The 13,636-nt window shown below is 33.8% G+C and overlaps 1 protein-coding gene across 1 annotated transcript; it reads left to right on the forward strand.

Moving 5' to 3' along the window:
* Positions 1 to 5,739: 5,739 nt before the first annotated feature.
* On the forward strand, positions 5,740 to 9,932 carry LOC116120161 (vacuolar cation/proton exchanger 3-like). Its single transcript, XM_031406099.1, is given in 14 exon segments — positions 5,740 to 5,863; positions 5,866 to 5,908; positions 5,910 to 6,058; positions 6,061 to 6,077; positions 6,254 to 6,321; positions 6,439 to 6,467; positions 7,123 to 7,319; positions 8,166 to 8,378; positions 8,503 to 8,634; positions 8,799 to 8,915; positions 9,004 to 9,057; positions 9,152 to 9,268; positions 9,355 to 9,445; positions 9,538 to 9,932. Coding segments are annotated over 14 exon segments (1,314 nt in total). The 5' UTR covers positions 5,740 to 5,817; the 3' UTR covers positions 9,579 to 9,932.
* The last annotated feature ends 3,704 nt before the right edge of the window (positions 9,933 to 13,636 follow it).

A 13,636-nucleotide genomic window follows, 5' to 3' on the forward strand; every position in this document is an offset into this window, starting at 1 on the left:
CATACCCTTAGCTTTCTTCATAGCCATACCCAACCCAGCTGATGTACATTTTAATTTTCACCACAAGAATCATCAAAAGATCTATTATGCCTAAAAAATCAGACTGATGTCAGCTCAACAAGTACCTAAAAGATAAAATGTACTAGTTGTCAAACCTATACCGCCTCAAAGATATTTTATACTAACCTTATCTTATTTTAAGATAAGGACGAATGAGAGCTCTCCATATGTCAAGACAACTTGTAAAAACACTTATTACATTTATCTTAAAAGGTGTATAAATTGACACATCTCTTCGTAAAAGAGGAGGCTGGACATATGAGAGTTAGATACATGAAAGCTTATTTTTCTCTATAAACAAAGTATTTTTCTATCTTTGTACGCCTTACAGACAATATCATAGAAATAGTCAGAGAATAATAAAATAACAGTGAATGAAGAGCTTTAAACATCTGAACCACTATAAAAATCCCTATTGTCTATCTATTCTTTATGTTTCTACAAATATATATAATCTCAGCATCATATTCAAATCTCATGAATCCATCACGTGTAATTTCTAAGACTATCTTAACATTTTATATGTACGAGTCGTTGGTGTCAAAATCAAGCATTAACAAGATCTTTTCTAATGGTAGTGTCAACAACAAGATAAATTAATCTAGCTTAACATACATCCAATGTCACATTCTATATGATCTGAGGATTTATAGTTTAAGAGAAGTTTTTAATAGGATACAAATTACATATGTATATGTTTAATCATGTGATGTATGTAAAGTCCAGACGTATTGATTTGTCTAAAATTTGGAAAATGAAAGGGCGGGAAATTTCCCGAGCCTTTCTTCTAAGGTTGCCTCTAACTTCACAAACACGTAAATGTACAAACCCTTTCATACAAATGAATGTGATTCAAAGTGAATCGATGAATTTCTACGTACATATCCAAACTACTAATTTTTAAGAATTTATTTTGTGATAGAGATGAGGATTTAGAAGCTATCACACAAAATCTTGAAATGAAATTGTCTTGTCGTAAATTGAGGAGATGAGATGATAATCAGAATGAAACGGATGGGATATATTGTAGTTTTGCAAAGGGGAAATTTCGTGGAAGGTGTCGAGGGCTCAGAATACACATGGAGATGTACGTAGGTGGCCCGTGGCTGCTCTACCTGAAACAATTTTTGGACTGGACTGGAGTGAAGCCATTATAGGACCCTTGAAGATTGGCTAATATTGTTGAAGACAACACCTCATACTACTGTTTCTCTTTTTGCCTTAAATTTAAGCCGTTAGTTTGATGTTCATTAGACAATCTGGACCGACTACATTGATAATGCCGTACTTGTATTTGTCTACCAAATTTATTTTACCTCTTATTAATAAAATGTCTCACAGCAAATCATGATAAGTTTTCTTTTAGGTTTGGTTGAATATTGAAAACCAAAATATATTTAATTTTAATATGAGTGTTTGGATGAAAAGAAAATGAGAGAATATAAAAGAAAATGTTACTCAGAAGTAAATACTCAATTAACAAATAAACTCAATAGTCGAAAAATTGGAGTAAACAATCTTAAACCATACTCCTCATGTTATAAAATGTGGACGTTTGTTTCTCGACAAAAACAAATAGTAAAAAAACTACGTAGTTCAAGTGATAGGACGAGCGTTAGGATTTGGGATGTGTGCTTGAAACACACAGTCTCATGTTCGAATCCTCTTGTGGGATGTTGTGTCAGACACCCTTTTTCAAGAGAAAAATAGAATGGAAAATGTTAGATCGCATTTTAAAATTATGAAAATTATAAATGAAAGAGAAGGAAAGACTCTATATATTTGATTATAGAAGTTTAATAATGAAAACTATGCTGTAATTGTGTTATATCCTATATACTTAAAACTAAACAAACATATTGAAGAACAATTACCTGAATCTGTAGTCTTTTGTGATTAACGTTTCTACCTGACAAAACTGTATCTTTTTGTAGCAGACCTCGGATTCCCATGAAAGTGAAACAGATAAACTCTTTGTAGCAGATATTTCATCAAAAAATTTGACTGCTGCTTTGGTTTGGCAAAACTATATATATACTGCAGTTACATTGGCTTTTCTGGCTGCTAAAAGTTTAAAAATGTAAATGCGAAGCTTCTCTTCACTTTCCCCATTTGACACTTTGCGAACTAAAAGGCCAAACGCAGCTGTTGTATCTTGTTTTAACAATTCAATGCAAACCCTAGGTACGTCCAAAACCAAAATCCAACTCTTTTCTCAAGTGTCTAACTGGGAGTCTTACACGTATAGTTTGTACACAGTGTACTTATCTTTGAAGAATCTATGCCTCTGTGTGTGGCTCTGTCACAACAACAGAAATGGCTGGCTGGCTACACACAGTTTGTCATTTTCATTTACATTAATCAATATAATATTGTTGGCTGGAGACTCAGCTTTGAGGTCGATTTGTAATTTTGTTGATGTTAAGTGAGAAATAGTGACTGATGATTAATTAGGAGTATAAGTGGAGGAATAAAAGAGAAAAGTTGATGCAGCGAGTTAGCGTAAAAATAAGGTTAGTACACAACTATGCCTCTAGGCTTGATGAATAAGTCTCAATCACATAAACTTAATTTGTAAAGTTTGAAGGAAAATCTTAAAAATCATTGCATAATTTCAAAGAAATGAATAATATGTTTATATAGGGTGGTGACAACCAACTCTAACAAAACTCTCAATTAAACAAGGAAATAAAATCCTAATTAAGCATGAAAAGATTGATTAAAATAAGAAATCATCACTGTTGACTAATTATAAAATAAGAAAGAACTATAAATAAAATAGAGGAAACACGAAGAAAACTTAAACGGCCTTAAAACCCGGCAAAACAATGGATTTTCGTCTTGAAAACGACCCCCAACTAGGACACCCACCCAGTTGGTCACGACGTCAAGCTTGAAACGAGTTTTCCATTAATATCTTATAAGCCCTATAACTCCTCTCTAATCAAAAGTTATATCTGTTTTAAGTTGACATACTCATTTAAGACTTTTGAGTTGTATATTTGAGCTTTTGACGCTCAATCCTCTCCAGGAATTCATCTGTTAGACGTTCTACGTCAAACTTTGTTGAAAAATCTCAACTTTATTTACTGTGTTTGATTGATCTATTATATCGTATATCTACTCGATGCTTAGGTTCACATGACTCTGTCTAGATACTAACCAAGTTAACTTTTGACAACGCACAGATTGTAGTAGTTAAGACAACAGATTGACATCAACAAATCTTAATGAAGATATTAAGTTTTTTTGTTTTTGTTTGTTCCTGTTCCTCATTAAGAGAAGCTTCATGGAAAGTTCCTGTGTGCTGGTACGGTTAGATGTACGTCTCTTTTCTAGGTATTTTGATGGTGAACAAACAGTTAATTAAAGAGTAGAAGTAGCTCACGGAACGGCAAGTCAATGAAAACAAAATATATGGTTCTAATGATTTTTCTCTAACTGGTAAATGTTATTTTCATGGTCTTCTTTCAGGGTGTTGCTTTCTCCATTTGCAGGTTTGGAGTGTAATACTTTGTCACGGCTTAAGCTTCATCAATTTAATGGGTGGATTTCCCTGGTTGGCTACAATTATTTCATTCGATAAACATCAGACCAAAATCAGCTTACCGACACCGAGACACGACAAGTCTATGATTAGTTTCAAGTTTTGTTGTTTTTTCTTCTTTCAATTTTATATATCTTGACGGGAATATTGGTCTGTAATTAAAGTTTTTGACTACACGTTCATTAATGCGTTCAGAAACTGAGATTTTGCTCCCACTCATTCCATTCAATGATTCATAAATTCACAAACCGAAATTTATGTTCTTTTTTGTTTAATTATATCATTTATACGAATAAATTTTAGTAATCAGTGGTAGAATTAGTATTTGTCTTGCGGCACCGAGTCAATGGGTTGGTGGATTGTTATAGTGTATATATATGTGATTGGACATCCTCTTTTACGAGATAATGAGTTTTATCCAAAGCAATTTTATTATGATATATGTGATTGGACTCTCTCTCAAAAGCTACTGAGTTGCAAACCCACATCATGGTATTAGAGTGACGATTATGTGGACCCAACCCACCTTATCATGATATTAGAGTGATGATGATATCATCGGGTTTGGACTTAACCTACCTTGTCATGGTATCAGAACAACGATAATGCCACTAGGGTTTGGACCTAAGTTATATACAGTAGAACATCTCTATAGTTATAATATTGGGACTAACTAAATTTATTATTATGAGGAGGTTATAACTTAATAGATGTGTAATTACAAAAATTATTGTTTTGATTTCTTATTTTATAATTAATGTTTTAGTAGTATTATGATTTCAATTTATTGTTTTAGTAGCATTAGGATAGTAACGAAAATGGATATCAAATAGTCATGGCAAAATTGAGTGATCAGATTTGACAACTTCACTATAATCAAATGGATATTAATATCTTCATCAATCATCTGTCTTCATCAATCATCCAAATGAGCAATAAGTCATGTATACTTTAACTGAAGAATAATTCATTACTGGAATTAAACAAGAAAAGTAAGAAGATAATCCTAAGGATGATAGTACGGAAATACCAAAAGTTTCGTGTTAAAAAGCTCTAAACATGTTTGAGAAACTAGAAATATTTTGGCTTAAACAAGAAAGTGTCCATGCTGATGACTTATTACATACCTGCAAGATAAAATATGTGATAACAACTCTAAAATATAAATCATTTTCCCAAACAACTTTATATAAATACATTTTTTTATCTTAAACCTTTAATGTAACATAACATATATTATTTGTAATATACATATAATTATTATTATGTAGAGAAAAATTCCTTAAAACGGGACCTAGAAAAATTATAATTTATTATAATGATAAATTTATTTTTATTTATAACTGATCCAAATTGAGACCAATTTTTTTTATGATTATATAAAAGTTATTTTTATATAGATTATCATTATAAAAAAGTTATAATATTATATATATACACTATAGTGATTTTTCCCCAAACCGAACTTTCCGGATTTAATATTAATCAAATAATTCTTTTCACGTCGACAAACCTAGCTCCAGTCATTGTTTCGATTGACTGAACAACTTACTCCGTCCATTTGGACGTATTATATAAGAGTTCTGAAAATCTTTTACTGCTGGAGGAAATAATTTATTATTTTTACTCTTCACTTCTTATTTATGTGAATTGTACAGAATCATCTTTAAAAAAAAAAAAAAAATCACTTTCATTCCATATATGACGAGGGGAGGAGCAGTCAAATATCTTTTCACGCAATAAATCAACAGTTGTTGACTAAAATAATTCAAAGAAAATTACACAATAAAATCTATTTTTGGTTAACAAATTCGATAAAAGGAAATCAATTCATGCATGGACTTTTGATTTAAGGAAATAAAACAATTTGATTTATAATTTTACCTTAAATTGCTGGTAGTATTTTCAATCTATTCAGGATTTTATTTTATTTTTAAAAAATTCCCAAACATTCCTCTTACAATAATGATCTGAAAAATATAAAAATACTTGATGTTAGCCACGTGGCTGCCTACTGACATAAACCGAAAAAATGAAACTTCCAGGAAGATGCCTATAGTCATAGGCGTTACAAAATGAACTCCTATGGCTATTTATACAGTTCAATCCACTCTAATTTCACACACAGATAGAAGATTACAACTTTCTCCTTCGTTATTACTGAATTTCTATTGATAGTGATAGCTATTCAAGTTTTGTTTCGAACAACAATGGCTTCACAGGAACAATGGCTCTTGGAGAATGGCAACCTCAAAGGGTTGAGAAGGAGAATCGACATGGCAGAACTGCCCACAACAGTCGTCTTCTCGTTGAGGAAGAAGTCTGATCTCACGCTTGTATCCAAAGTTCCTTGTAATTTCCTTAGACAATCGCTTGCTAATCTTCAAGAGGTCTTTTTGGGGACGAAACTTTCAGTTCTCTTTCCGGCTATACCATTAGCCATTATCGCCCACTGTATAACTTTGGAAGAGTGAGTGCATGCCTTATATATAAATTCACTGTTTAATTGCTTTTTAACGTAAAATAAAGAAAAAGACAGGAATTTTATGTCATTATACGCCTGTTACCTTATAAAATTGCAGTACCATTTACATTTCATGGTTTGAAACTTTGAATAACATTTTTCTTATGATTTTCTGCAAACAGCCCTGGGTTTTCGGGTTGAGCTTATTGGGACTTACTCCTTTAGCCGAACGTGTTAGCTTTCTGACAGAGTAAATCAATTATTTTTTTGTTAACTGTTAATTTCTGATCATCTTATTATGTATTTAGAATGGGGACTAATTCATTTTTCATTCAATTTTTATTTATTTATTTATTTTTTGGCGTAGGCAAATTGCATACTACACTGGTCCAACAGGTAATTGTTTCCTTCTGTACCGGAGTTATTGATTAGATTTTCTTCTGCTAAAAGGGATTATAAAGAGAACTGACAAAGAATAAATGGCATAGTTTGCCCTAATCCTTCTTTTAATATTCGAAATACCTTTATTTTGATGCCAAATTGGTAGGCATCTGAAAACCAATTGACAAAGACAAACTGTAAACAAATCCGTATTTATATAGGATGTTCAATGGATATCGAAGATTATAGAGAGAATCGACAAAGAATAAACGGCACAGTTGACCCTAATCCTTGTTTTAATCTTCAGAATACCTTCACAGTTTGTCTTTGTTAATTGGTTTTCAGATGCCAATTCGGTACTGGTGGGTCTAAACCAGTATTAAAAAAATATAATTTTAAAGTGAATGATTGAATGCAGATGCAGGTATCGATTCCAATATCTGACAATATGGTTTAAAAAAAGAAAAAGGACGAAACCATTTTCAACTTTTCTCCTAACTTCTTCTCCAAAGAGTTTGTTGCATATCACCATCCGAATCTGATCAATTCTTAAACAATCTTATCAAAAGGAGAAAGCACTTTAAATTCACGAACCGAAACTTAGAATTGTGCTCTTCCACTTAACTGTCTTCATTAATATGTGATTATCTTTTCGGGTTTTACTTTACAGTGGGAGGACTCCTTAATGCAACTTGTGGGAATGCTACGGAGCTCATCATAGCAATCCTTGCTCTAGCTGAACATAAAATAGATGTGGTGAAGTATTCTCTTTTGGGTTCCATTCTTTCGAACCTCCTCCTGGTTCTTGGTACCTCTCTCTTCTGTGGAGGCATTGCCAACCTCAAAAAGGAACAAAAATATGATAGGGTAAGTCTCATCGTCAGTGATGGAGCCACACTTTTGGTTCAGTGGGGGCAAATTAAAAGATAAAAAATTAAATTTAAAAAAGTACGAAAAATTAATCATATATAACCTTGAAGTATCAATTAATATTTCTATTTTAAATAGAAAAAAAAAAATTAATAGTGATATTGTAAAATGCAGTGATTGTTTTATTACAAATACATAAGAAATTTTACAAGGTCATTGGAGGCATGACTGCATGAGCCCCCCACTCAAATTTATAGGGCTGTGCAAAACTAAGTACCCGAACCGGTTTTGCTTGAAAAATTGGGTACCCGAATATTCGAGTACAACTGCTTTTAAGGGTACTCGGTTTTTCGAGTACCCGAATATTTGGTTCAAATACCGGATACCCAGTTTATGACCCGAATTTGCATAACTTTGCATGAATTTTTATTTTTTAGATTTCAAATTTCAATTTGTAAATACAATTCCTTCCATATATTAAATCAACTTTTAATTTAATACCTTAAATACTTAAGATTGGGGGCTTTTGCCTCTTGCTCTTTGAAAGTTAAAGAAAAATAAGTTTAAAAACTAGGTTTTTTATTTCTTAATAAACTGAGTACCCGGTTCTCTGAAAACAAATACCCAATACCCGAACCGAAAAATTCTGGTATCATATAATAAATACCCGAAACCGATACCCGAAAATTTGGGATCAGTTCTGTTCGGTTAACAGTTTTTTTTCACACCCCTACTCACACTTAGTGGTGGCTCCGTCCCTGCTCATCTTATAAATCTTCTTAAAATGCCCGCAAAAGGAAATTAATAAAATTCTTATTATACCTCTTTTGCTTTATTCAACAGAGACAAGCTGATGTGAACACTCTACTGCTATTGCTGGCATTGTTGTGCCACATGCTACCGCTTTTGTTCAGATATGCCGGTGCCTCAGCCGCTCTCACGGCGGACCCAACACTGCAGTTGTCGAGAGCCGCCAGTATTGTAATGTTGATTGCGTATCTTGTCTACATTATTTTCCAATTGTGGACACACAGACAATTGTTTGAAGCTGAGGAGGTAAATTCTTGGAAGGGTTGTATTAACTAGACTATATGGAAAAAGTCTTGTTTCATAAATAATTTCATTTGGAATTTTACTTGGGTGGTAATTAATTAAGCCATTGATCATAAAAATCGATCAGGACTCGGAAGTTGATGACGATGTGAGAGCAGAAGAAGTGCCTGTGATAGGGTTTTGGAGTGGATTTGCCTGGCTGGTTGGGATGACTGCTGTCATTGCTCTATTGTCCGAATACGTTGTGGGCACCATTGAGGTAAACTAAACTCTTTATTTGAAAATATTAGATATTTCCATTCTTTTTTAATTTATTACATTTTCCTGAAACATATTCTAAAACATAATTGACCTTTAACACGCTGGAAAATTGTCAATTCAGAGTAAAATTAACTAGATATTGTGTTGTCCTATTGTTTACAGGATGCTTCAGAATCTTGGGGAATTTCTGTCAGCTTCATTAGCATCATCTTGCTACCAATCGTTGGAAATGCAGCTGAGCATGCTGGAGCCGTCATATTTGCCTTTAAAAACAAGTTGGTGAGTAACATTACAGCCTTTGATTTTCATCTCCTTCTTCATCAAAACTTGATTTGGCTAAATATAACAATTCTGTGCCCAAATGCAGGATATAACCTTAGGTGTTGCTTTGGGTTCTGCAACTCAGATTGCTTTGTTTGTGGTAAGTTTTTCAAAATATATATACATACATAAGTTCAATCATTTTTACTGAAAATTTCGAAGAATCTAAACAATTCCCATTATGACTCGATCAGGTTCCATTGTGTGTGGTTGTTGCTTGGATGATGGGGATTAAGATGGATCTTAACTTTAATCTCCTTGAGACTGGTGCTCTTGCTCTATCAATTATCGCCACAGCTTTCACTTTACAGGTATATATAATTCAAACTTCTCAATTTGATTTTACAACCATACATTTATTCATAGTTAAATCATAATGATATCTTTAATTTATTAGGATGGGAGCTCTCATTACTTGAAAGGATTGGTTCTTCTGCTCTGCTATATAGTTATTGCAGCATGCTTTTTTGTATCTCAAAGACCTCTAGGTATGTATTTACATAAATCTTTTTCAGGGTTTATCATAAAAAAATATTAAAAATTCAATGTCCATCCAATAAATTAATTTTCCTTTCCTTAGGCCCTGCAAATCTGGTCAACTTTGGCATTCAATCATCTTAAGTAAATTGGCCATTCTGGGCCAGTCTTGGATTGAAGATTGAAAGTTCAACATAAAAAGAAGATACATTTGTTATTCTTTCAATTGTTTTCAGTCACCTGCTGGAAGGCCAAACATTGCATAGGTGTGATGCCTTTACATGCAGTTTAGATGGATGGATTTTCTTGGAGTGTGAATGGGTGCCATGGAAGTTTGATGAAGGTAGGTTACAGTAATTTATGTCACTTTATATATAGATCATCTCTTCTGTGGATGTTTTCTTTTTTGTAACTCAGTGAGTTTACTGTATATGCCCATCGCATGGTGGCAAACGTATTTCAATAATCAATAAACTTGAATTTGTTGTTGTTTTGGTTCAAAGCATTCTACATAATTATTGTGTTCTTTTTTGTTGATGCTTATTTTGACACAACGACTCGCACGTGTGAAATGCATGTTAAGCGAATTTAGAAACCACACACGATGAATTCAAGAGATTTGAATATGATGTTAAAACATAAATAAAATATTGACAAGAGGAGTTTTTATAGTAGTTTGGATGCTCAAAAGCGAATCCTATATCCACTGTGATTTTATTATTCTCTGACTATTGCCATAATATTGCTTGTAAGGCGTACAAAGAATTGAGAAAAACTTTGTTTACAGAGAAAAAACAATGAAATAAAACTTAAATCTATGCCCAGCTCTTTTCTGTCCAGCCTCTCATTTTCATGAAGAGAGGTGCTCATTTAAACCCTTTGAGGTCAACGTAATGAGTGTTTTTCAAGTTGTTAACACATGGAAAGCTCTTATCCGTCTATCTCTTAAAATGAGATATGATTGATTTAAATATCTTTGAGACGATATAAACTTGACAGTTAATACACTTTGTCGCTTAGGTAGAACTGACATTTTTATATATAATTGAAAATAATTGACATCATCATGATTTTTTAGATATAACATTTTTATATATAATTGAGAAAGGGAATTGGTTGGTGATAAACTGAGATATGTGAGGAAGAAGATAAAGATGAATGACGAATCGAGAGATAAAGAAGAGAAGTCAGAATCCATGACACAGTGATCTGCTTTGTAATCCTTCCAAAAGGTGTCATTACGATAAGATACAAACCTCTTACAATTTTCAACATCAGAGTCTCGTTTATCTCTGTCACATGAACTGTTTCTTTCTTTTGGACGTATCCAGTCAAGTAGACTTCCGTGGCAATTCATGCCACACTTCATGACTACATTTTCTCCTCTTAATTTCATTATGAATATAGCTCCTTCAACAGTTCTCTTTTTCAAGTACTCGACGGCTCGCACCTGAACCTGTTGATGCTTAATTTTGGATATCAATGACTTATACGTATAAAATATTAAGAGAGTCTTAAAAATTATACGTGATCAGTCTATGAGATTTGAATATAATACTGAGATTATATATGTTGTAGAAACATAAATAATAGACTGACAATAAAGGTTTTTATAATGGTTTGGATGCTTAAACCAAATCTTACATCCACTGTTATTTTATTATTCTCTAACTATTTTTATGATATTGTCCGTAAGACATACAAAGATGAAGAAATATTTTGCTTTACAGAGAGAAATAATAAAGCTCTCATATGCCCAACCTCCCTTTTTTGTGAAGAGAAGTGTTCATTTATACACCTTTTAGGTCAACGTAATGAGTGTTTCTGCAAGTTGTCATGACACGTGAGGACCACTTCTTAATCATTATCTTTTTATTTTGATAAAGTTGGGACACTTGTGCGATTCTCATCCACTCATAGACAAAACTTGAATCTGTTAGGTTGGTGATAACCGTATTATTTCTGTCTTGGGGCGATGTGACAGCTCCTGGATGACACAAAACCTTCCTGAACTCTGATTGGTTGGTGCTGACATCAGTGTGATTTTTTAGGCACAACAGAACTAATAATCTGTTATACCTGAAAAAGTAGGACTGACGCAAGATCCAGTCAGCATGAAAAGTCAGAGCTTAGGTAGGCCCGCAGCCAGTCAGAGGCAGCCACGTCATGCGATGACAGGGACGGCACGCTCCTGTCAGGGCAATGGGTGCGCGTCAGACTGGCCAGGGGCTATAGCGATTCCACGTGTCTAATCCCTGCACCAAAATGCGTAAATCACTCTAAAAGGTGGGCAATGAGACATAAAGAAGGATTTGCACGGATAATCCCACCAACCCACAAATTTAGTAATCATAACCTTAATTCATCCCACTATAAATTGAGAGCTCCTCTCTCATTTGGGAGATTAGCTAATCTCTTTAAAGAAAATAGCATTTTCTCTCTCGTGTAATCATTTGTAAGTCTACTATTATTAATGCAAAATCAATGGACGTAGGATTTGCTTCCTTAGCATCTGAACCACTTTAAACACTGTTCTCCATTGCTTTTACTCTCATTCATTCATCCACTTGTGTCTTCTGGGCCAGCTCAGCATTTCACATATGTGTTTGGTTGGTGTCAAAATCATGCATCAACATAATCAAACAGATCCAAACAGATCGAATGACATTATAGAAAGAGTGAGTTCAATAAGAGTCTTTATCACGGAAGATTAGAGAAAGGAGATTCGAAAACAGACTATTAAAGAAGGAGAATCAGAAATTAAGGACATAATAATGGCAGGTTCAGCATCCGGGATTAAATTATGATGATTGTCGTAAGAAAAAAAAGTGATAAACGACATGTCATTTAAAAGAGTAAACAACTTTTTTCCAACCCAAGGTTTTCCTTAATGACACTTTCCCACCAAAAGGTTTCAAAATACCACTTTTCCACCTAAAGTTAACATTCCGTTACTACCCACATCTGATTCCGGCATCAAAAGTTCTACATGTCATCATCATTTGAACCTCTGATATTCTCTGTACAAAACATCTCTCACTTTGGCACCTGGTTTTTCGTCAATTGCCGGTAATCGCAAAGTTAAGGGCTTTGTTTGGTTGTATTTTGGAAATACTACTTTTAGTATTCCCAAAAAAGTTAAACAGTAAAATACCCAAAAACCAGAGTTTTTGGGAATACTACTCTCAATATAATTCAACTTTTTTTAAACCCCTTAAATTTGTTAATTTAATTAAATACCCCTAAATATTTTTTAAAAAATTACAAAAACACCCCAATAATCCACATTTACCAGATTCTGGCCACCACTGTCAGCAAATGGCCAGAATCTGGTAGGATGGCGCACTACTGGCTGAATCTGGCCGGTAGTACACCTATCTAGCCTTTTCCGGCCAGAGAAAAGGCCAGATCTAAGGCCAACGGCCAGATCTTTGGCCGTAACAGTCGGTAATGACGGCCAACAAACGATCGTCATTGACCATCAACGACGACCGTTTGTTAGCAGTCGTTGACGAGCAAATACGGCCAGATCTGGCCGTAGATCTGCCCTTTGCCAGCCAGATCCACAGTGGATCTGGCCGAAAAAGGCCATATCGGTGCACGATCAGCAAGATCCAGTCGGTCATGTGTCGATACGACGACTCCGGCCACCCTCCGGGAGTGGTGGCCGGCTGTCAGTATTTGAGGGTGGGTTGGGGGTATTTTTGTTAACTCTTAATATTTTATTATAAGGGGTATTTTGTAAATAAACAAACATATGGGGTATTTTATAATTTGTAAATCCTACATCGTAATACCCGCCCAATTCAACTTTTTTTTAACTTTTTTCAAAAAACTTTTCCCAAAAACACAAAATTGTGAACCAAAAGGAGCCAAGGTTTTTAATTCTTAGTTGATTTTGGCGATGAATATTTAATTGGTCACTACTATTTGATCTAATAGCCTTCACTCTCCAAAACCTCTCTTACCTTGACTACTATTAACTTGTCAAACACCAACTGAGAAAGTGAAGTGTATTTTAGGTATTAACATTATATAATCTTTGGGTAGGAAAGTGGTATATTGAAACCTTTTGAGTGGGAAAGGTCATTAAGGCAAACCTTGGGTGGGAAAAGTTATTTACTCCGTTTAAAAATAGCTAAACATATCGTTTGAATAATAATCCTACGCAAGGAATAAAAAAAATCTCTAAACCTAAGAAT

This window comes from Pistacia vera, unplaced genomic scaffold (assembly GCF_008641045.1).
Source record: "Pistacia vera cultivar Batoury unplaced genomic scaffold, PisVer_v2 Contig927, whole genome shotgun sequence".
NCBI classification, from domain to species: domain Eukaryota; kingdom Viridiplantae; phylum Streptophyta; class Magnoliopsida; order Sapindales; family Anacardiaceae; genus Pistacia; species Pistacia vera.